The sequence below is a fragment of the Rosa rugosa genome, chromosome 1 (assembly GCF_958449725.1).
Source record: "Rosa rugosa chromosome 1, drRosRugo1.1, whole genome shotgun sequence".
NCBI lineage: Eukaryota > Viridiplantae > Streptophyta > Magnoliopsida > Rosales > Rosaceae > Rosa > Rosa rugosa.
Window position 1 is genome coordinate 45,854,703 of NC_084820.1, and position 15,938 is coordinate 45,870,640.

At 37.3% G+C, this 15,938-nt stretch overlaps 2 protein-coding genes across 2 annotated transcripts; both read right to left on the reverse strand.

Moving 5' to 3' along the window:
* On the reverse strand, positions 1-2,302 carry LOC133725105 (probable complex I intermediate-associated protein 30). The gene is made up of 7 exons (XM_062152224.1): positions 2,253-2,302; positions 1,992-2,103; positions 1,461-1,586; positions 1,269-1,318; positions 893-1,097; positions 130-222; positions 1-43 (listed from the first exon to the last, which is right to left on the reverse strand). The coding sequence occupies exons 2-7, from the start codon at positions 2,062-2,064 to the stop codon at positions 36-38; spliced, it is 555 nt and encodes a 184-aa protein (XP_062008208.1). The 5' UTR covers positions 2,065-2,103; positions 2,253-2,302; the 3' UTR covers positions 1-35.
* Positions 2,303-5,457: 3,155 nt separating this feature from the next.
* On the reverse strand, positions 5,458-7,118 carry LOC133725103 (umecyanin-like). Its single transcript, XM_062152221.1, has 2 exons — positions 6,878-7,118; positions 5,458-6,037 (listed from the first exon to the last, which is right to left on the reverse strand). The coding sequence occupies exons 1-2, from the start codon at positions 7,059-7,061 to the stop codon at positions 5,562-5,564; spliced, it is 660 nt and encodes a 219-aa protein (XP_062008205.1). The 5' UTR covers positions 7,062-7,118; the 3' UTR covers positions 5,458-5,561.
* Positions 7,119-15,938: the final 8,820 nt, after the last annotated feature.

Sequence of the window (15,938 nt, forward strand, 5' to 3'; positions counted from 1 at the left end):
CCATCATGCTCCTCCCTCATTATTACGAATCTGTCTCAGATCTCTGCATGTTCATGTGAACAAGAATTTCAGCAAACTATGGCCCTCAACACAGCTAGCAAGAATAAAATGAGAAAGAAAGAAACCCACCTGAAAGTCGAAAAGTCTGGCTCTCTTGTTCCTCTGGTGAGTGTGAAGCCCGGCAGCTCGGCTGAGGCAGCTCAAACCACCTAGCAAGTGATTCTGAGCCAAAACCCAAAAAGATAGAAGAAATCAAAAGCCCACCTGCTGACAAAAGATAACCAAAACCAAAAAGAGATATACACACACACATATACATATATATACATATATATATATGGCCAAATATAAATTTCATCGTTGAATTCATAATCCAAACCCAGCCATTCACTTATCCAGGTCTTATACATTACCCAAATTTCAAACTTTTCACTCTCTAATCTCAGACATTTCTTTTCATCATAGATAAAAACAACAACCATTCAAAATTCAAACCCAAGCACATATTCAACTTCAAACTTAACAAAAAAATATAAACTTTTTCTCTAAACTATCTATCTGGGCTTGATCATAAATGCAGAAAACTCAAAATTTGAACACAACTCAATAGACCCAGAATGGGATTTGATTCCTCGAATCGAAACACACTCCAACTAAAGTCCCACTAAAGCTAAGAACAATCAAGATACAAGGGGGGGACCAGCCCCTTATTCAAAAAAAGAACAATCAAGATTGATCAAAATAAAACCTCAAATGTAGGTACATACGGTCAAACAAGCAGTCAAACCAACAAACTAGGCAAACCAGACAAGAAACCTTCCCACAATTGAAAAACCCTAAATAGATCAAGCAGAATATGAAAACTGAAACAATAAGTGAAAAAAAATTGTACCTTGATTTGGCCAGAGAAAAATTGAGAGGACCATTGTGATACTCACTGTCTGCCACTGGTCTTTTACAGTGTCAAAGCGTGCTGTGTAACCAACAATATCCCAATCACCACTTGTCCGAAGAATTAGTTTATAACGACGACCATCACCTTTAAGGCGCAGCTCTATACCATCATATGCAGAGAGATCCTCAGGAGTTGATAGATTCTAAAAACAAGCCACAAGTAAATTAAGGAAAGCAAGCAATTTAGAATATCTTGTATCTTGACTGCCAAACTTAATATTACACTTGACAAGGACTTAGTAACTTCGGATGTCAAAAAACATTCATGACTGGGTAAAAAGTTCTAACAATCAAGAGAAAGCATCCCTGTTTACCTTTGTTCTGATGCTTGTAAACCCACTATTATTTGCAGTGGAAACAACTCCTAAAGGAGACATACAAAATATATTAAATGTTTGAGTTGATGCAACCCAATATGAAAAAAATAATTACTAACTACAGTTTTATAGAATCACCAGTAAGAAAACACTAGACAACCAAAAGTCTAGAGTTTACAAAGAACGGACCTTTAAAAAGTCCAGTTGGTCCACCATTTTCACTGCCATTTGGGTCGATCAGAAATGCACTTTCACTCACTCCACCCATCACAACATCATCTAAAGCTCCCCAAGTCAATTCCCTATAATTATTACCTGAAGATTAGAAGAAAGAAAATTATTAATTTTTGTTATTGGGTCAGAGAAAAGAATCATAACTATTTTTTCTGTATGTTTTTCCAAAGACGTTACAAGCATAAAAGATCAAACCAAAAATTTCAGTTCATTTTGATATATCAAATACTCGACTGTAGAATCCCATAGAAAAGTCAGTGACTTGTGCTGGCCAGACCAATATTCACATTCTTTCCTGGCTCAACCAAGGTGTCTATGAATGAATGTTTAGATAATTCATCTTATGGAACTGGTTAAGCTTGATCTTACAATTTAAATTGTCAATTAGTGATTCAATTCAAAAAAGTATTCTATTTGATTCCAAATTATTAGTACAAAAACTACTGGAAATGACACAGCATAGGATGATGATATAGAAGAGTGTACCTTCATATCCAAATAGTAGCTTTCCATTTTGAAGTCCAACACTTTGTTTTAGAGCATTAATCAAATTTTTCATCCCAACGTACTCCACCTTTTCAGGCGAATCTCCCTTGATCTGGTTCAATCAATAAACCAATGCTTCATAGTTACTAAAAGAAACTTACAAAATTAATGGGAATATAACACTTCAAGTTCTAGTTTAAACTTTATACAAAAAAAAATTCTGACTCCAGATACAGAATGTAAGCAATCAATTCTTCCCACCTCTGGTTCAAAGAATTTGATACCCTGCAGCACATTAATTTAAAAGTCAAAAACCTGCTTAAGATAAAAAAAAAGAAAGAGAAAAAAAACATGGAACATATGCTAGGATCTACGGTGTGAGGAATATATGCTAGGCAAGCTTATAATTTAACTATAGCCACTATTCTCCTGCACTAGTTTCTTTTTTCCCAGTATAAACAATTATAGGCACAATTCAATGAAGACCCATATCAGTTCATCCTCAATCTTTTCACATAAACATGCTCATTCACAACAACAAATTCCACTTGGGTTGCTTAATAAAGTATTGGCAGGGTTATTACATAGAAAATAAAGAAACCCACTTTCCCAATTACATAGACAACCAGCAATGAACCAAATTGGATTAGAGTACCCAGAAACAAAAATGGCTAAGCTTTGTTCCTACACATGCTTATTAATCATTGATTCTACTAAAGACTACAACTCAATATGAAGATTGAGAGAAAATGAGCAAGACAAGGCCAAAGTTCTCAACTTTCTCCAAAAGGGTTTCAGAAACTTCAAGACCCTGAAACCGGTGGCCCCAATCTCTGAGAGCAGCAACCACTTCAATGTTCTTTAATTCGCAGCTCAATCGATCCACGACATCTCGATGAGAGGAGCACAGAACGTCGTGGTGGTGGTGGTGGTGGTGGGAGGTACGCGGCCGGCGACTCTGTGGTGGAGCAAATCCAGTGAACTGGGACTTGGCGGTGGGAAGAGACGTGGAAGGAAGAGATGCGAAAATTGAGATGTCGGGGAGAGAGAAAAGTTTTTGTGTTATGAATGAAAAAAAATGAAAATGAAATGTGTAGCGGGAAGAGATGGAGGGAAATAAAAACTTTAATGAAAATTTTTCCGCCTTTTAGTTTTACGGCACACATCAATGCATGCCGTAAAAGTCTATTTTAAAAAGACATTAACGGTGCACTACTCTTGCACGTTGTAAAAGATAATACTATTACGGCGTGTATCTATGCATGCCGTAAAAGACTAAATGAAAAATAACATTAACGGCGTGCATTAGAGCATGCCATAAAAGACCAAATGAAAAATAACATTAACGGCGTACATCTAATGCATGCCGTAAAAGACTAAATGAAAAATAACATTAACGGCGTGCATTAGATGCAAGCCGTAAAAGACCATATCAGAAACGGTATTAACGGCCTGCGTGAAAATGAGCCGTAAATGTGTACCTATTACGGCACGCATTAAATGCACGCCGTAAAAGACCATATCAGAAAGGGTATTAACGACCTGCGTGTAAATACGCCGTAAATGTGTACCTATTACGGCACACATTAATGCACGCCGTAAAATGTGGGCGGTAAAAGAGTCATTTTCTTGTAGTGATGGTAAGTGGAAAGCCTAGCCTTGGCCTTGGCCTCTTGGAGGAGATAGCAGTAGGCATGCTCAATGAGTCCGATGAAAAAGAGATCGGAATAGACGTCCATCTGTGATGGAGGAGAGGCCAAGGGCGGCTGGAGCACAACCCTAGTAGAGAGAGAGAGAGCATCGAAATAAAAAAGATACTCTTATGTATTGTCATACTCTATACTATTATACATATCCTAATGTAATATATTGAAATTAGTACATGGGCCTTAACAGTAGCTAGTTCGTGAATTTGTTGCAAAAACAGGTTACAGGTGCAACTGATTTCCTTCTAGGTTTACAAATAAAATTTTAATTGTAGTATTATAGAACCTTATCATTGTAATTGACAAAATTTCATGAATAGATATTTTGTTTGTACCTGATAGTTCGTATGATACTGTGGATTAATTTTAATTGTTTTGATCTAAGCCCCCTTAACAGAAATCCTGGCTCCACCACTGATATTGAGGATGCACACAAGTCTATTAATCCGAGAGGTTGGAGGTTGGTTTTGTGTTACAATTTAATAGGGATTAAGATTATAACCGAATTCTACATGAGCGACTTGGGGTTCTATAGGAACATGATGGTGGTAATCTCGCTGAGTACGACGACTTTGCTCTGGTGGATTCAATCCCTCTCCACTCTTGGGAGACGTAAGTTACCGTGAAGGGTTTACCACCAGAGGCGGAGCTAGCTAGGATCTTAATATAACATTATAACTTGAGCTAAAGTCTCTTACAAGTATATAAAGTTGTTTATATACACGATTATGGATGAATCAATTTTGAAATTGGCAAGTTTGATTTTTTGTTTGGCACAAGAAATATGTGTAGATGAGAAAAAAAGGCAACTAAATAAGAGTGGACCAATCAATATGAAATTGCATGGCAGGGCTGTTATTGGTATATAATCCTAGTTGGTAGCATAATTGAACTAAGCTAGTAGGTAAATTCAAAAAGTTTGCCTGGGCGCTGTAGCCCTCCGTCCTTGGTAACCGGCCACTAGCGTTACGCGCGCAACTTTGTATGTGTCTGTCTCTCTCTAATAGGCTCTTCTACGAGGAGAGCGCTCTATTTTGATCAGTTTAGGAGTGGATATCATTGAGAGTTTATTTTTTCTCAATCGAAAAAAAAAACTAGTAAAGCAGAATCGAAAAAAAAAAAACTAGTAAAGCAGAAGTTTAAATACCAAATTGGTAAGTTAGTAGATCATCTCTCTATTGCAGGTGGTACAACATAGAGAATTACATTCATCCCCGGCTTACAATACATTCAATCTAAATTCTAAAATCTTCCTGCACCAACTTGATACGATCGACTTCCTACATATCAACGTAGAAGAAGATTTCCGAGATAAACCAATAAAACAACCCACACTAGACCTTGAAAAGAAAGCAATTAAGTTAGACGTTCAGAAAAATTTAGTGAAAATGTGCTAACATATAGAGGTTTACCAATATCCCAGTAGATTAACCTATTGATGGACCAGCATCTCCTCGGAAAACGAGTGTTTGAACCTTTGTGTTAATATATTTCGTCCTCCTGTGATTATATAAGCTCATGTCTGAAATTAGAATGCATGCATCATGCATGTTATGTGCACGAGTTTCAAATAACGTTGTTGTTGTTTGGCTAATTATCTTTTTATCCTTCAGACCAAAAAAAAAATTATCTTTTTATCCGAAGGTTCCATATGTAAATTAAGTTAGTGTGAATTTAGTCAACAGTATAAGCACGAATCATGATTTTATATTACTAGAGATCAAAACTTGTCCATACAAAGAAGAAGTAAAATCCTTTATTGATTATCACGCGCTCAAATAAGAAATCTTTATTCTGAAAAACAAACAACAATCAACGATAATCTTATATCAAAATGAATTAACGCTTTGTATATATAGCGTATCTAAAAGAAAAGTCCCATTACAAGGGACAATAAGCTCAAAACCAAACCAGCCCCAACGATAGGGGAAGAAGAGCTTGGAGGCAACGCGGTGGATCCCGGCGTGGTGCTAGCTGTGGGCCCCGTGGTTTTGGTGGACGGAGATGGTGCTTGGACCGGAGGGCAAGGGGCGTTAGATGTGGGTGAAGGCGTGGTAGGAGTAGTAGTGGGAGTGGGTGGCGTTGGGGATACGGGAGTTGGTGCAGAAGGGGAGGCTCCAGGTGATGTGGCGGATGCTGAGACGGTAATGGCGAGCTTTTGTCCGGACTGGCAATGGCGGCCGAAAGTGCAGATATAGTAGTGGTCGCCGGCAGACGTGAGAGTGACGTTTGCTGGGCCAGTGGTGATGGTGCTGCCGATTGGGTTGGAGGAGCTGCATGAGTCGAATGATGCTTTGGGTACTTCTACAACATCATGCGTGTTTGTGGCAAAGTTGAAAGCTGCAAAATAATTAAGAAATATCAGAATGTCAGTGGGGATAAATAACCATCAACTATTTCTTTTAATCATTGGAGGATGAAATTCACACTCTCTATTTTGCAATTCACACATTGTTTTTCCTTTTAGTTAAAATTCTTATACAAATTAACGCAAAATTTAATATACTGAAAAAAAAAAACATAGATCACATTTGTAAAATGAAGAGTATGAATTTCACTCCTCTAATTGTCTTGCTACTCCTTTTTACTTCATGATTAATAAAGTAATCAATTTTGAAAAAAAATGTTTGATTCCTACAATAATTCTATGATCTTAATTTCATCACCATATGAGTAGACTGATCAACATTGCATTTAGAATTGTACAGGCGGGTTTTGTTTGTCTTCTTCAAATTCGTTTGAAAATAGTAAGTTTGAGAACATTAAACTTAGACCATTCCAAAAAACTAAAAAGAAACTCAAACCATCAGTGCACATACATGTTATTTCCGTTAGGATTTTCGACAAGTGGGTTAAGTTTTCCTATAAAAATAATTGTGTCATCGCCTAGGGTTGCAGCTATTAAACTGTAAAATTTTGCTAACATAAGTGTCGAGCATACTGTTAAGCTAATTGACCATGGTAATTTGACTGAGCACCTAAGTAAAAAGTGCTAACCCACAATGTGAAAGATTTAATCAGTGAAAAAAAGATGTAGGATTTTAATGATATATCCAGAAAATATGGTAATAGCAGTAGGAACCTGAAAATTTGGTTTCGTACATGCAATATTGAAAAGAAGATGATGGTGCTGATCGATACATGGGAGTGAAATTAAGAAGCTAGAGATGGGAATCATACTCAGAACATCACCAACTAGGAACTTCTGTCCAGACGCCCACGTGACATACTCTTGCGCACCGTTCTGTGGTATGGTCCAGCCTATGCTACCTCCCACCACATGCGCCGTCTGCGCTGCCATAATCTGCAAAAACACGGCGGCAACTAAACCAAAAACAACCATCATCTTCTTCTGGCTCTCCATCTCACTCTTTCTCCGTCTCTCTTTTCTTAGATCAAATTGTATTGTATGTGAATATATACTGATTGATGTCAATGAATAATGTTGCACAGAATTGAGGCCTATATATAAGGCTCAAATGAGTGGGGAAAGGCCAAAAGGGGTGGAAGAGTCTTAGATGCGGCAAAGCCCTGAAAATAAAGGCATGCCATGTACGTACTGACTTGTTCTTCATATGTGAACGCCGGTCATTTTTATATGTAATGTTTGCATTGGGAGTCCAACTTGAGAAACCAAAGACCCAAATGAAGTGGCAAGTTCCGAGCATTATTAGTACGTACCGACTATTTTTTTTTTGTTTTTGGAGAGGGAGATGCTATATCTTTTCTGTTTAGTGTTAGTGAGATGTGTTATGTTAGTAAGTTATAATTCTAATATTAAAGGTGATGAATTCGATTCTCACTGATATATATATAAGGGTAGGGTGGGCTAACTTTTTTTTTAAATACCTTCTCTTTTTAGGACATTATGATTACGAAAAATTAATGCAATTACTCTGATATTTTGGATATCAACATATTCAAATTGTTGTATTTTGTTTAGGGCAAGTTTACTTACTTGGAATGGGAGGGAATAATTACGAGGTAAAACTATTCCTACGTTTACTAACACATAAAGGAATCGGAATGATTCCGGATAAAAGTATTCTTGCGTTTACTAACACATGAAGGAATCGGAATGAGTGTAGGTCCCACCTCCTTATAAGGAATCGATTCCTGAATACTCAGGAATTTGATTACGAAGAGGGGAGATGAGTTTAGAAATCAACTCCTCCGGAATCAATACCGATTCATTTCTTCTCCCATTCCAGTTGTCTCCGATTCATGATTATTTTCTATTCCAAGTAAGTAAACGTGCCATTAGTAGAAACATAACTCCATTGATATCTTGAAATTCTAAAAACAGGATTAGGTTTTACTCTAAACGGTTCGATGTGTGACCCAATCTTACTTCCTATTTGCCACAATTCTAGTTCGACGGCTCCCGTGCAACTGTGATGCCTCTGGCTTCATTGATGTGCGGTGAGTGCAGCCAAATGAAACTCTTTCCTCTTCTAGGTTGTTAGTTTCCCAGTGTTGAGACTGCAAGGATAGGTTCTATTTTCCTCCAGATGACAGCAATGGTTGTGTCGAGTTTTTCCATTTGGCAGCTAAACCAAATAGGTGGCGGATGTTGGATCGGGTCTACTAACAGCGAATCGGATCCTAAGTCCAACTGTCTGGTTTCATTGTGCTCTACTGTGGTCAGGTCGACAGTTTGGGTGGTTCTACATGGTTGGACAGTCGATAGGAAAAAGAACTAGAAATCATATTGAGGGAGGCTAAACTAACCTAATGTTGTCAAGTTCTTTTTCTTTTTCGTTCCTTTGCTGTTCTACTACATATATTGGAATGAGTAGAAATTTTTGCGTATTGCTCACTATGAAATCTAACAAAAATATACTATGCCTACAAAGACTATTTTAGAAGGTAACTAAAGTGTGGCCAATCAAAACTTCTAAAACAGAGAGAGTACAACAGTTACATTAACTGATGGTTACATAAGAAGCATGATCCACAATTAAAGCCTCATTAAGTTCTTGATTTTGAGAAATTAATTGTGGCTAGTTTGTCCTAGTTAATCTCTTCGCTGAACTTAATGGCTGAATTGATATGCTTGATTTGAGGAATTTTATTACAGATAAATATAATTAATTTTTTCTTTTCAAAAAACTAAGGTGGGCTACAGCCCAACCCAACCCCACTCTAATTTCGTGCCTAACCGCCGATTCTTATGGTTATGGATCGACGAACAATGGCCATAGGTGGTGGGCTGCTGATCACTGGCTTAGATCTTGGCTAGAATGAGACTGGTGGACTCATGGAGGCTGGGTCAGATCTATCTAAGAGGCTTCATCAAGGATGGTGGGTCGGTGGTGGAATTGGGTGGCTGTAGATTTTTTTAAAGGGTTTTTGTCCATTTACCCCATTTTTAGAGATTTTTTTCCCACTTACCCCATTAAGTTTTTTTAATTCCCTCTTACTCAAAACACTCTAAGGAGGTCTTCCCTAATACCCCATTAAGATTTTTTTTTTGTTTTTTAATTTTTTTTAATACCATTTTACCCTCACCCCTTTGAAACTTAGAGAGAGAGAGAAACAATAGGAGACTTTGCCGGAGCCCGGTCATCGGCCGTTGGAATCCGGCCAACTTTCGCCGGAATCCGGTCACCGGCCGCCGCCCACCAGAATTTGCTGAAAATCTCACCGAAAAGGTTTTTTTGCCCTCAATAGACATCTATTGCCCCCCCAATAGACGTCTATTGCCCCAATAGTCTATTGCTCCCTAATAGACGTATATTGCCCCCCAATAGACGACTATCAGTCATGTGTTGCCCCCCAATAGACGACTATCAGCCATGTATTGCCCCCCAATAGACGTCTATTGCCCCCCAATAGAACTTTCGGTTGCCAGAATGGGAACTAATGTTCGCCGCCCACAGGAATTTTCTGGAAACCTCTATTGCCTCCAATAGACGTATGTTGCCCTCCAATAGAACTTTTGGTCATCGGAATGGGAACTAATCTTACTAAAATTAGACAAATAAAACTTTGATTAAAGAAAAAAAGGAGGAGATTACATCAATTCAAAACGTCTATTACCTTCTAATAGACGTCTATTGCTCCGTAATAGAATTGTTTTTTCTCCCATTTTTCTTCCCTTCTGGCCTTCTACCCCATTCTACCAAAAAAAAAAAAGATTTGGGCACCCAGAAAATGCTCTGGGCACCCACTCTTCTCTTCTCTTCTCTTCATCCTTCTTCGCGGGTTGTAGACCTGCATTTTTAAGCAGAGAGCAGAACCATTGCTTTTAACAAAACACAACTGCACGGTGAAGCTATCCCGGCCATGAATGGATGAGAAAATTCACAACAACGAATCGGAATAATTGAATGGATGGTGTCATGGAGCTCCAACAAGAAGAGCTTCGTCATTTGGAACCGAAATTGGGCCAAGAACTCGGCCCAGGACTTGACGAAAAAGAATCCGAGACCGGCGGCAACATTGACAGAAATCTCAGATTCCGGCCTTTTCGGTAGGAATCAAAAAACTTCTTCAAATCGATGTCGAGGTTGACAAGGTAGAGCACCGGCTTGCCGTCCTTCCTGTTGTCCACGTGTTCGACGCAGAGGAGGAGGACCACGTAGAGCGACTGTCGCCGCCGGCCTGCCGGAGAAAGTCCCTCATTGATGACGACGCCGTTTCGACAATGATCGGTTGAAGAGAGGAGAGAGATCTTGCCGGAGCTGAAGGTCGTGCCTGAGCAGAGCCGTCCCCGACTGTGAACAAGGACGACCTGCGCGCCGACGAGGATTTGGCCGACATCGTGTGAGAGAGAGAAGAGAAAGAGAGGAGAGAGAGAGAAGAGAGTCTGATCGGAGAGATGAGAGAGAGTGGTATGTAATTGTTTAATTAATATGAGGGTAAATTTATAATTTTCTTTTAAATTGAGTTAGTGGGAATGAAAATCTGTTGTTGGGGTAAGTGAGATAGTTTTTAGTCATTTTGGTGCTTTGGGTCAATGACCACTACAAAAAAAAATTCAATTGGCCACGGCGCAAGGCCGTCGCCGAAAGCCAAATTGCCGTCGCCGTTGGTCATTGGCGACGGCAACAGTGCCGTCGCAAAATGCATATCATTGATTAAAAAAAAACCTGGCATGCAATTTTGCATACCAGATTTTTATTTTTGGAGCAAAAGAAGCCAAATAATAAATTTTATATAAAATGCACCAAAACATGAATACCAGATTCAAATACATATATAGCTAATAACCCTGTTTGATCAATTGAACAACACTTGTCATCAACCAGAGAACAAAAGAAAATAGGGAATGCTTTCTAAGTACTTGGCCCAACACAGTACAACACCTTCTCTAATATTAGTTATGATTTCTGCACATTTCCAATGAGAGATATTATTGATCGGTGCTGAAGATTGACAACAACAATTTTCTCCAGTTCTTCCACAACATGGTCAAGTTCCTGCCAACGTGCTTTACCAATGGTTGTAGCTGTCAAATCACTACCATCTCTACCCAGCGTGGTCACTGCACATGATCTCCACCCCTGCAACCAGAAAAACGAAGTCTTCTTCTATTCCACAATTCATTGTTACTGCAATAGCCAATAGTCACAACATGTCAAGTATCACTAATTTGAGTAATTTCAGCAATGAATGAAAGAACTTTTCGATTTTACTCTTCGAGTTCTTGACACCATAACTGTACTTTAAAACTATCATCTATCAAGTACAGATGTAAAACTGGAAATCAAAATAAGATCAAAGAAAACAAATTGAAACAAATTTCAGAAACCTTTACCATACATGAATAACAAAGGTTAAAAACGCTATCAAATAAAGTAGATAAATGTTAATGTTCTGTTGTGGGTTACGCATCATTACACCATTACAGTTTCAATTATGTTTGCAGTTCATTGTCATGAGAACAGACAGAGAGCAGAATATATATATATATATATATAAAAAAGAAATATCAATATTGATTCCTCTACTTGGCAGCTATGTTTTTAGAGTAAGTGTTAAATGAATAATAAATTATCTCTTGGCAAAGCAAAACCAGGCAATCCAACAATGTCTTTAAATGAGAAAATACATAACAATAAAAGAATAGAAATTCAGAAATTCATGAAATTTAGATTTTCATGAATAAAAATAAAATTACAAAATTTAAACAAAAAGAAAAGTTAAGACTGTTTTCCACAAAGAATCAAGCTCAGTTAAACTCAAAAACAAATTGAACAAACAAAGGTTAAATAGCTCTATATTAAGCGTAGTTGCACAAAATTAGGTTGTGATTTTTACTACAATAGGAACAAAGATGATCGATAGTCCTTCGAAAGTTATACCTGGATCCAAAACCGTTAAAGAATCTGACTGCAAACTGTTCCTAAAATCTGCAAAATGAAATAACAGTTAAAAGGAATTGATGCTACTACGGCCGAACACGTTATAAAGTGAACATAGAAATACTCTTATAGGACTTTAAAGTTTATACCTGAATAACAATATGAAACCAAGACTATATTGGGTAGCAGACAAAGGAACAGCAGCAGAAAAATGGTGCCAAAACTTTTATGCATAAAATCTGCAAAAAAAAAAAAAATCAATGTACACTGCAGAACAAAATAGATACATAAAACCAAAAAGCACTATTCAATGTACACTGCAGAAAAGAAGAAAAACAATTTTTGACACAAAAATTGAAGGACTTGAACACAACGTTTATTTGATCAAAACTTTCTTTGCCATTACTCTTGTTCCACTCTTACTTCATCATTAAACTCTAAAATCCAATAAACAGTATGCAAACATTTCCATGACAAAACCGAAACCATTATATGACATCCGCAAGGCATAACCAATACATCTGAATCAACAATCTGAATAGGAAAGGCTGCTTCTCTTTTCACAGAGGTTACAAAAACATTTGTTTTTGTCTTTTCTAGCGATAAAGGACTTGCTCACTTTTAAAAGAATTTTCTGCAATGTTTTACTGTACGATTTTTGAACAACTCTTTGCCAAATAAAAGAAACATAACACTAACTCTCTTTGCTGTTTAGCATATCGTAAAATCAAAAAATAGGAAAGAACAAACCACTTACCAAAAAAGTACGTCCCTTGACGTTTTGAATAATAACTATCAGCCTCCTTTACAGGGGAGGAAAAAAAAATTAGACCTTTTTCTCTCTTCTGCTTTGGCTTGTAGGAATTTTAAAACTTGATCTTTCAAACTCCCTCAATATACGTAATGTTCAATCCCCAACTACACAAAAAATTACAAATCAAATTTTCAATGTCAACCAATGATAACAATAATCAATAAATAAATAAAATTTTATAATATCTAAGCGAAATAAAGCAAAGACACATAGTTGACAGTAACCATTTGGCAAACAGAATGGGAGCACTTCCAAAAATCCACCATCACAAAATGAAATGAAAGTGTTCACCTTTATTGAAGTTACTATGCAAATGCATGCATATAAGCTCAAAATATTAAGACTTCATTGAAAGCTGGACTCAACCAAAACCAATCTAATCAATGGACAATCTTTAGTTTGTTGCTAAATCAAATTCTCTCAACCTAGTCCGAAAATCAAAGTTTGACATCAAATTTCTTTTCATCCAAGCTAATGTAATGAATGTGAAAATTAAATAATTAAACAGAAAAAACAAATATCATGAATCCAGTATCTTCCATTCAAAGCCATAAGCAGGACCATTTACTAAACAACAAAACAGGTGAAGGAGATTAAAAACCAAACCTTTCCTCTTTGTTTCCAGTCCAAACCTCTGTCTTTGGGAGTAGCAAAAGTCTTGGTTTTCTCAGCTTCTTGATTATAGGATTAAAGACCAGCCTGCATTTTTCCAACATCGATTAGATTTTCAGAAGAAGGAAAAAAGGTCTAATTATTGTAAATGAGATGACATATTTTGAAAATTTATATGTGAGCCACAAAGCAGTCAACCCAGATTTTTTTCATCTGATATATACCAGAAAGAAAAACTTCTTTGACCTTCATGATCAAGTAATTAACCTTTTTATCTGGTCAGTCATTTCTTTCACCTAAACAGTAAGGCACCAGATATCAAAGGGAAAAGTAGCCTAAGGGTCAGTTAGTCATATTATTTTGGAAAGCAAAAACAAAAAATCCCGGAATTCCCATTTCCATTCAATTGAATTCTCAGTTTCCAACCAACAATTTATTTTATTAACATGCCATCTGAATTGTGAACAGCACAGGAAATTCTCCACCAACATGTTATAAACAATGTAAAGGTTCCACTTTAGTTCACTTAAAGAAGGTTTAAACAGTCAAATAGGATAAATCTCCTTTCAACGAAACAATAGGGTCAACTATTGCAATAAAAGCCTGTACAGAGTCCATAGGAATAATGACCCACCAATCTGTCTGAACTAATCTGGTGATCTGTACTGATATTCATTCCTCCTCTAACTCAGATTTAATATCAAAATTCGAAAACAAAAAATTAAAGAAAGAAAAGAGGATCGCATGGCTATTTCTTAATCTTCAAATCTTAATTCAAATCATACCCACAGAAAAGCCACATGATTCACCACAGATCTGGAATCTCAGATAGGCTCGAAAAATCAACAAAAACCCAACACAGCAAAGACGCCCACAAAGAAAACCTCTCAAAAAAAAAAAAAACACAGATATAACATATAGATACAGACATATACAGGCACATGAGAGAAAGATAGATAAGATAAGAGAACTTGCAGAAAAGAAGAAAAAAAATTCAAAAAGATCAAAGTGAAAAAAGATCATTCTCTTTCTTTCTGGATCGTGGATCTTTCTTCTTCTCTTTCTAATCACATCAAAACGCAATTATTGTTCTGAAATTCAATTTCATATATCTATTTGTATATATTGGGAGTTTAGGGGCTTACACTGAACAGTTGATTAAGCGGCATGAGAGAGAATTAGAACTCCAAAGATGCCGACCAAGAATCCTAAACTGAAACCCATCTTTTCCTTCTTTTTCAGAAGCTGGAACAATTTCTTTCTCCATTGTCAAATGACTCGAATCATCAGTGGCCATATTAAGAGTAAAATACTAAAATCCCTATCAAAACAGAAAGTACCGTTAATCATTTAATTGAAATAAAATAATGGATCTCTTCTACAATTCACAACTCAAAATCAATCAAAACATTCAAATAATCAAATCTATTAACTGGAGATCGATGGGTCGGAGACCAACATCCCAACAATGAAGTATAGAGAGAAGGTTTACTTACAGTGGGTCGAAGCAAACCCGTGGGTCGGCGGTTCAGCGGTTCGAGATTACGAATAGGAAGACTGAGACTGAGTGGCTGAGGGAGTGAGATGACTGACTGAGAGGTTAGAGCTAGCTTAGAGATAAGGCCGAACCGTCGAACTTTGCGGTGGGTCGGCGGCGACTGAAACTGAGGGACAGAGGGAGTGAGTCGAAGAGAGGCTGAGGGTCAGGGTCAGTCGAAATCTCGAATAGAGGCTGAGGGAATGAGGGATTAGGGTTAGCGACTTAGATTTAGGTGGGATCGTAATCCCCTGCAACAAACATATCGTAAGCATATTATTTTACTACGGCTAACTCTTTCCGAAGTAAATCATTGGGTTTGCCACGCCCAGTGGCGACGGCAGTTGTTACCGTCGCAAATATTTTGCACAATCGCGACCCCTCAGTTTTTGCCGTCGCAAAAGAGGAGGCATTGGCGACGGCAATTGAAGGCCGTCGCAAATTGGTGAAGCTAATACAATTCTTTTTTGTAGTGGACCATTTTTTAAAAGTTATTTCTTGGAACGTTGCAGAGCGGGTGGTTGTTGTGGTGAGGTGAAATTATCTTGTATCGTTGATCTCATTTCTGATGCTGCTAGCAGTAGTCACAAGGCGGCTATAGTTGGTTTTTTGGTTAAGGAGAGTTGGCCATTGTAGTCATGTTTTTTTTGTGTAGTTTTTGTTTATTGGTATTTTGTTAGGTCAAACATGTCCCTACTCTATTGAATTATGTGTTATATTTTGAGAAGTGAAATTCACATTCCTTATTTTATAATCCACACTCTATGTTTTCTTTTTTAATATATTAAATTTTATCTTTTTGTAGTATGGATTGTCAAATGAGGAATGTAAATTTCACTTCACTATATTTTTAGGCTATGTTTGGTACAGCTTTTAACCTCCTGTGCTTATAAGCAAAGTCCCATTTGGTGTTTGGTAAATCAGCTTCACGGGTGCTTCTTTCGGAAGCCAGGGCTTATCAGCTGGAAA

Coding starts and splice junctions, on each gene's coding strand:
- LOC133725105 (XM_062152224.1), bottom strand. CDS start 2,064: ATGAAAAATTTGATTAATGCTCTAAAACAAAGTGTTGGACTTCAAAAT. Junction 1,319..1,460: donor ACCAACTGGACTTTTTAAAG/GTCCGTTCTTTG, acceptor TGTCTCCTTTAG/GAGTTGTTTCCACTGCAAAT. Junction 223..892: donor TTTTCTCTGGCCAAATCAAG/GTACAATTTTTT, acceptor GTTTTGGCTCAG/AATCACTTGCTAGGTGGTTT.
- LOC133725103 (XM_062152221.1), bottom strand. CDS start 7,061: ATGGAGAGCCAGAAGAAGATGATGGTTGTTTTTGGTTTAGTTGCCGCC. Junction 6,038..6,877: donor CCTAGTTGGTGATGTTCTGA/GTATGATTCCCA, acceptor ATTATTTTGCAG/CTTTCAACTTTGCCACAAAC.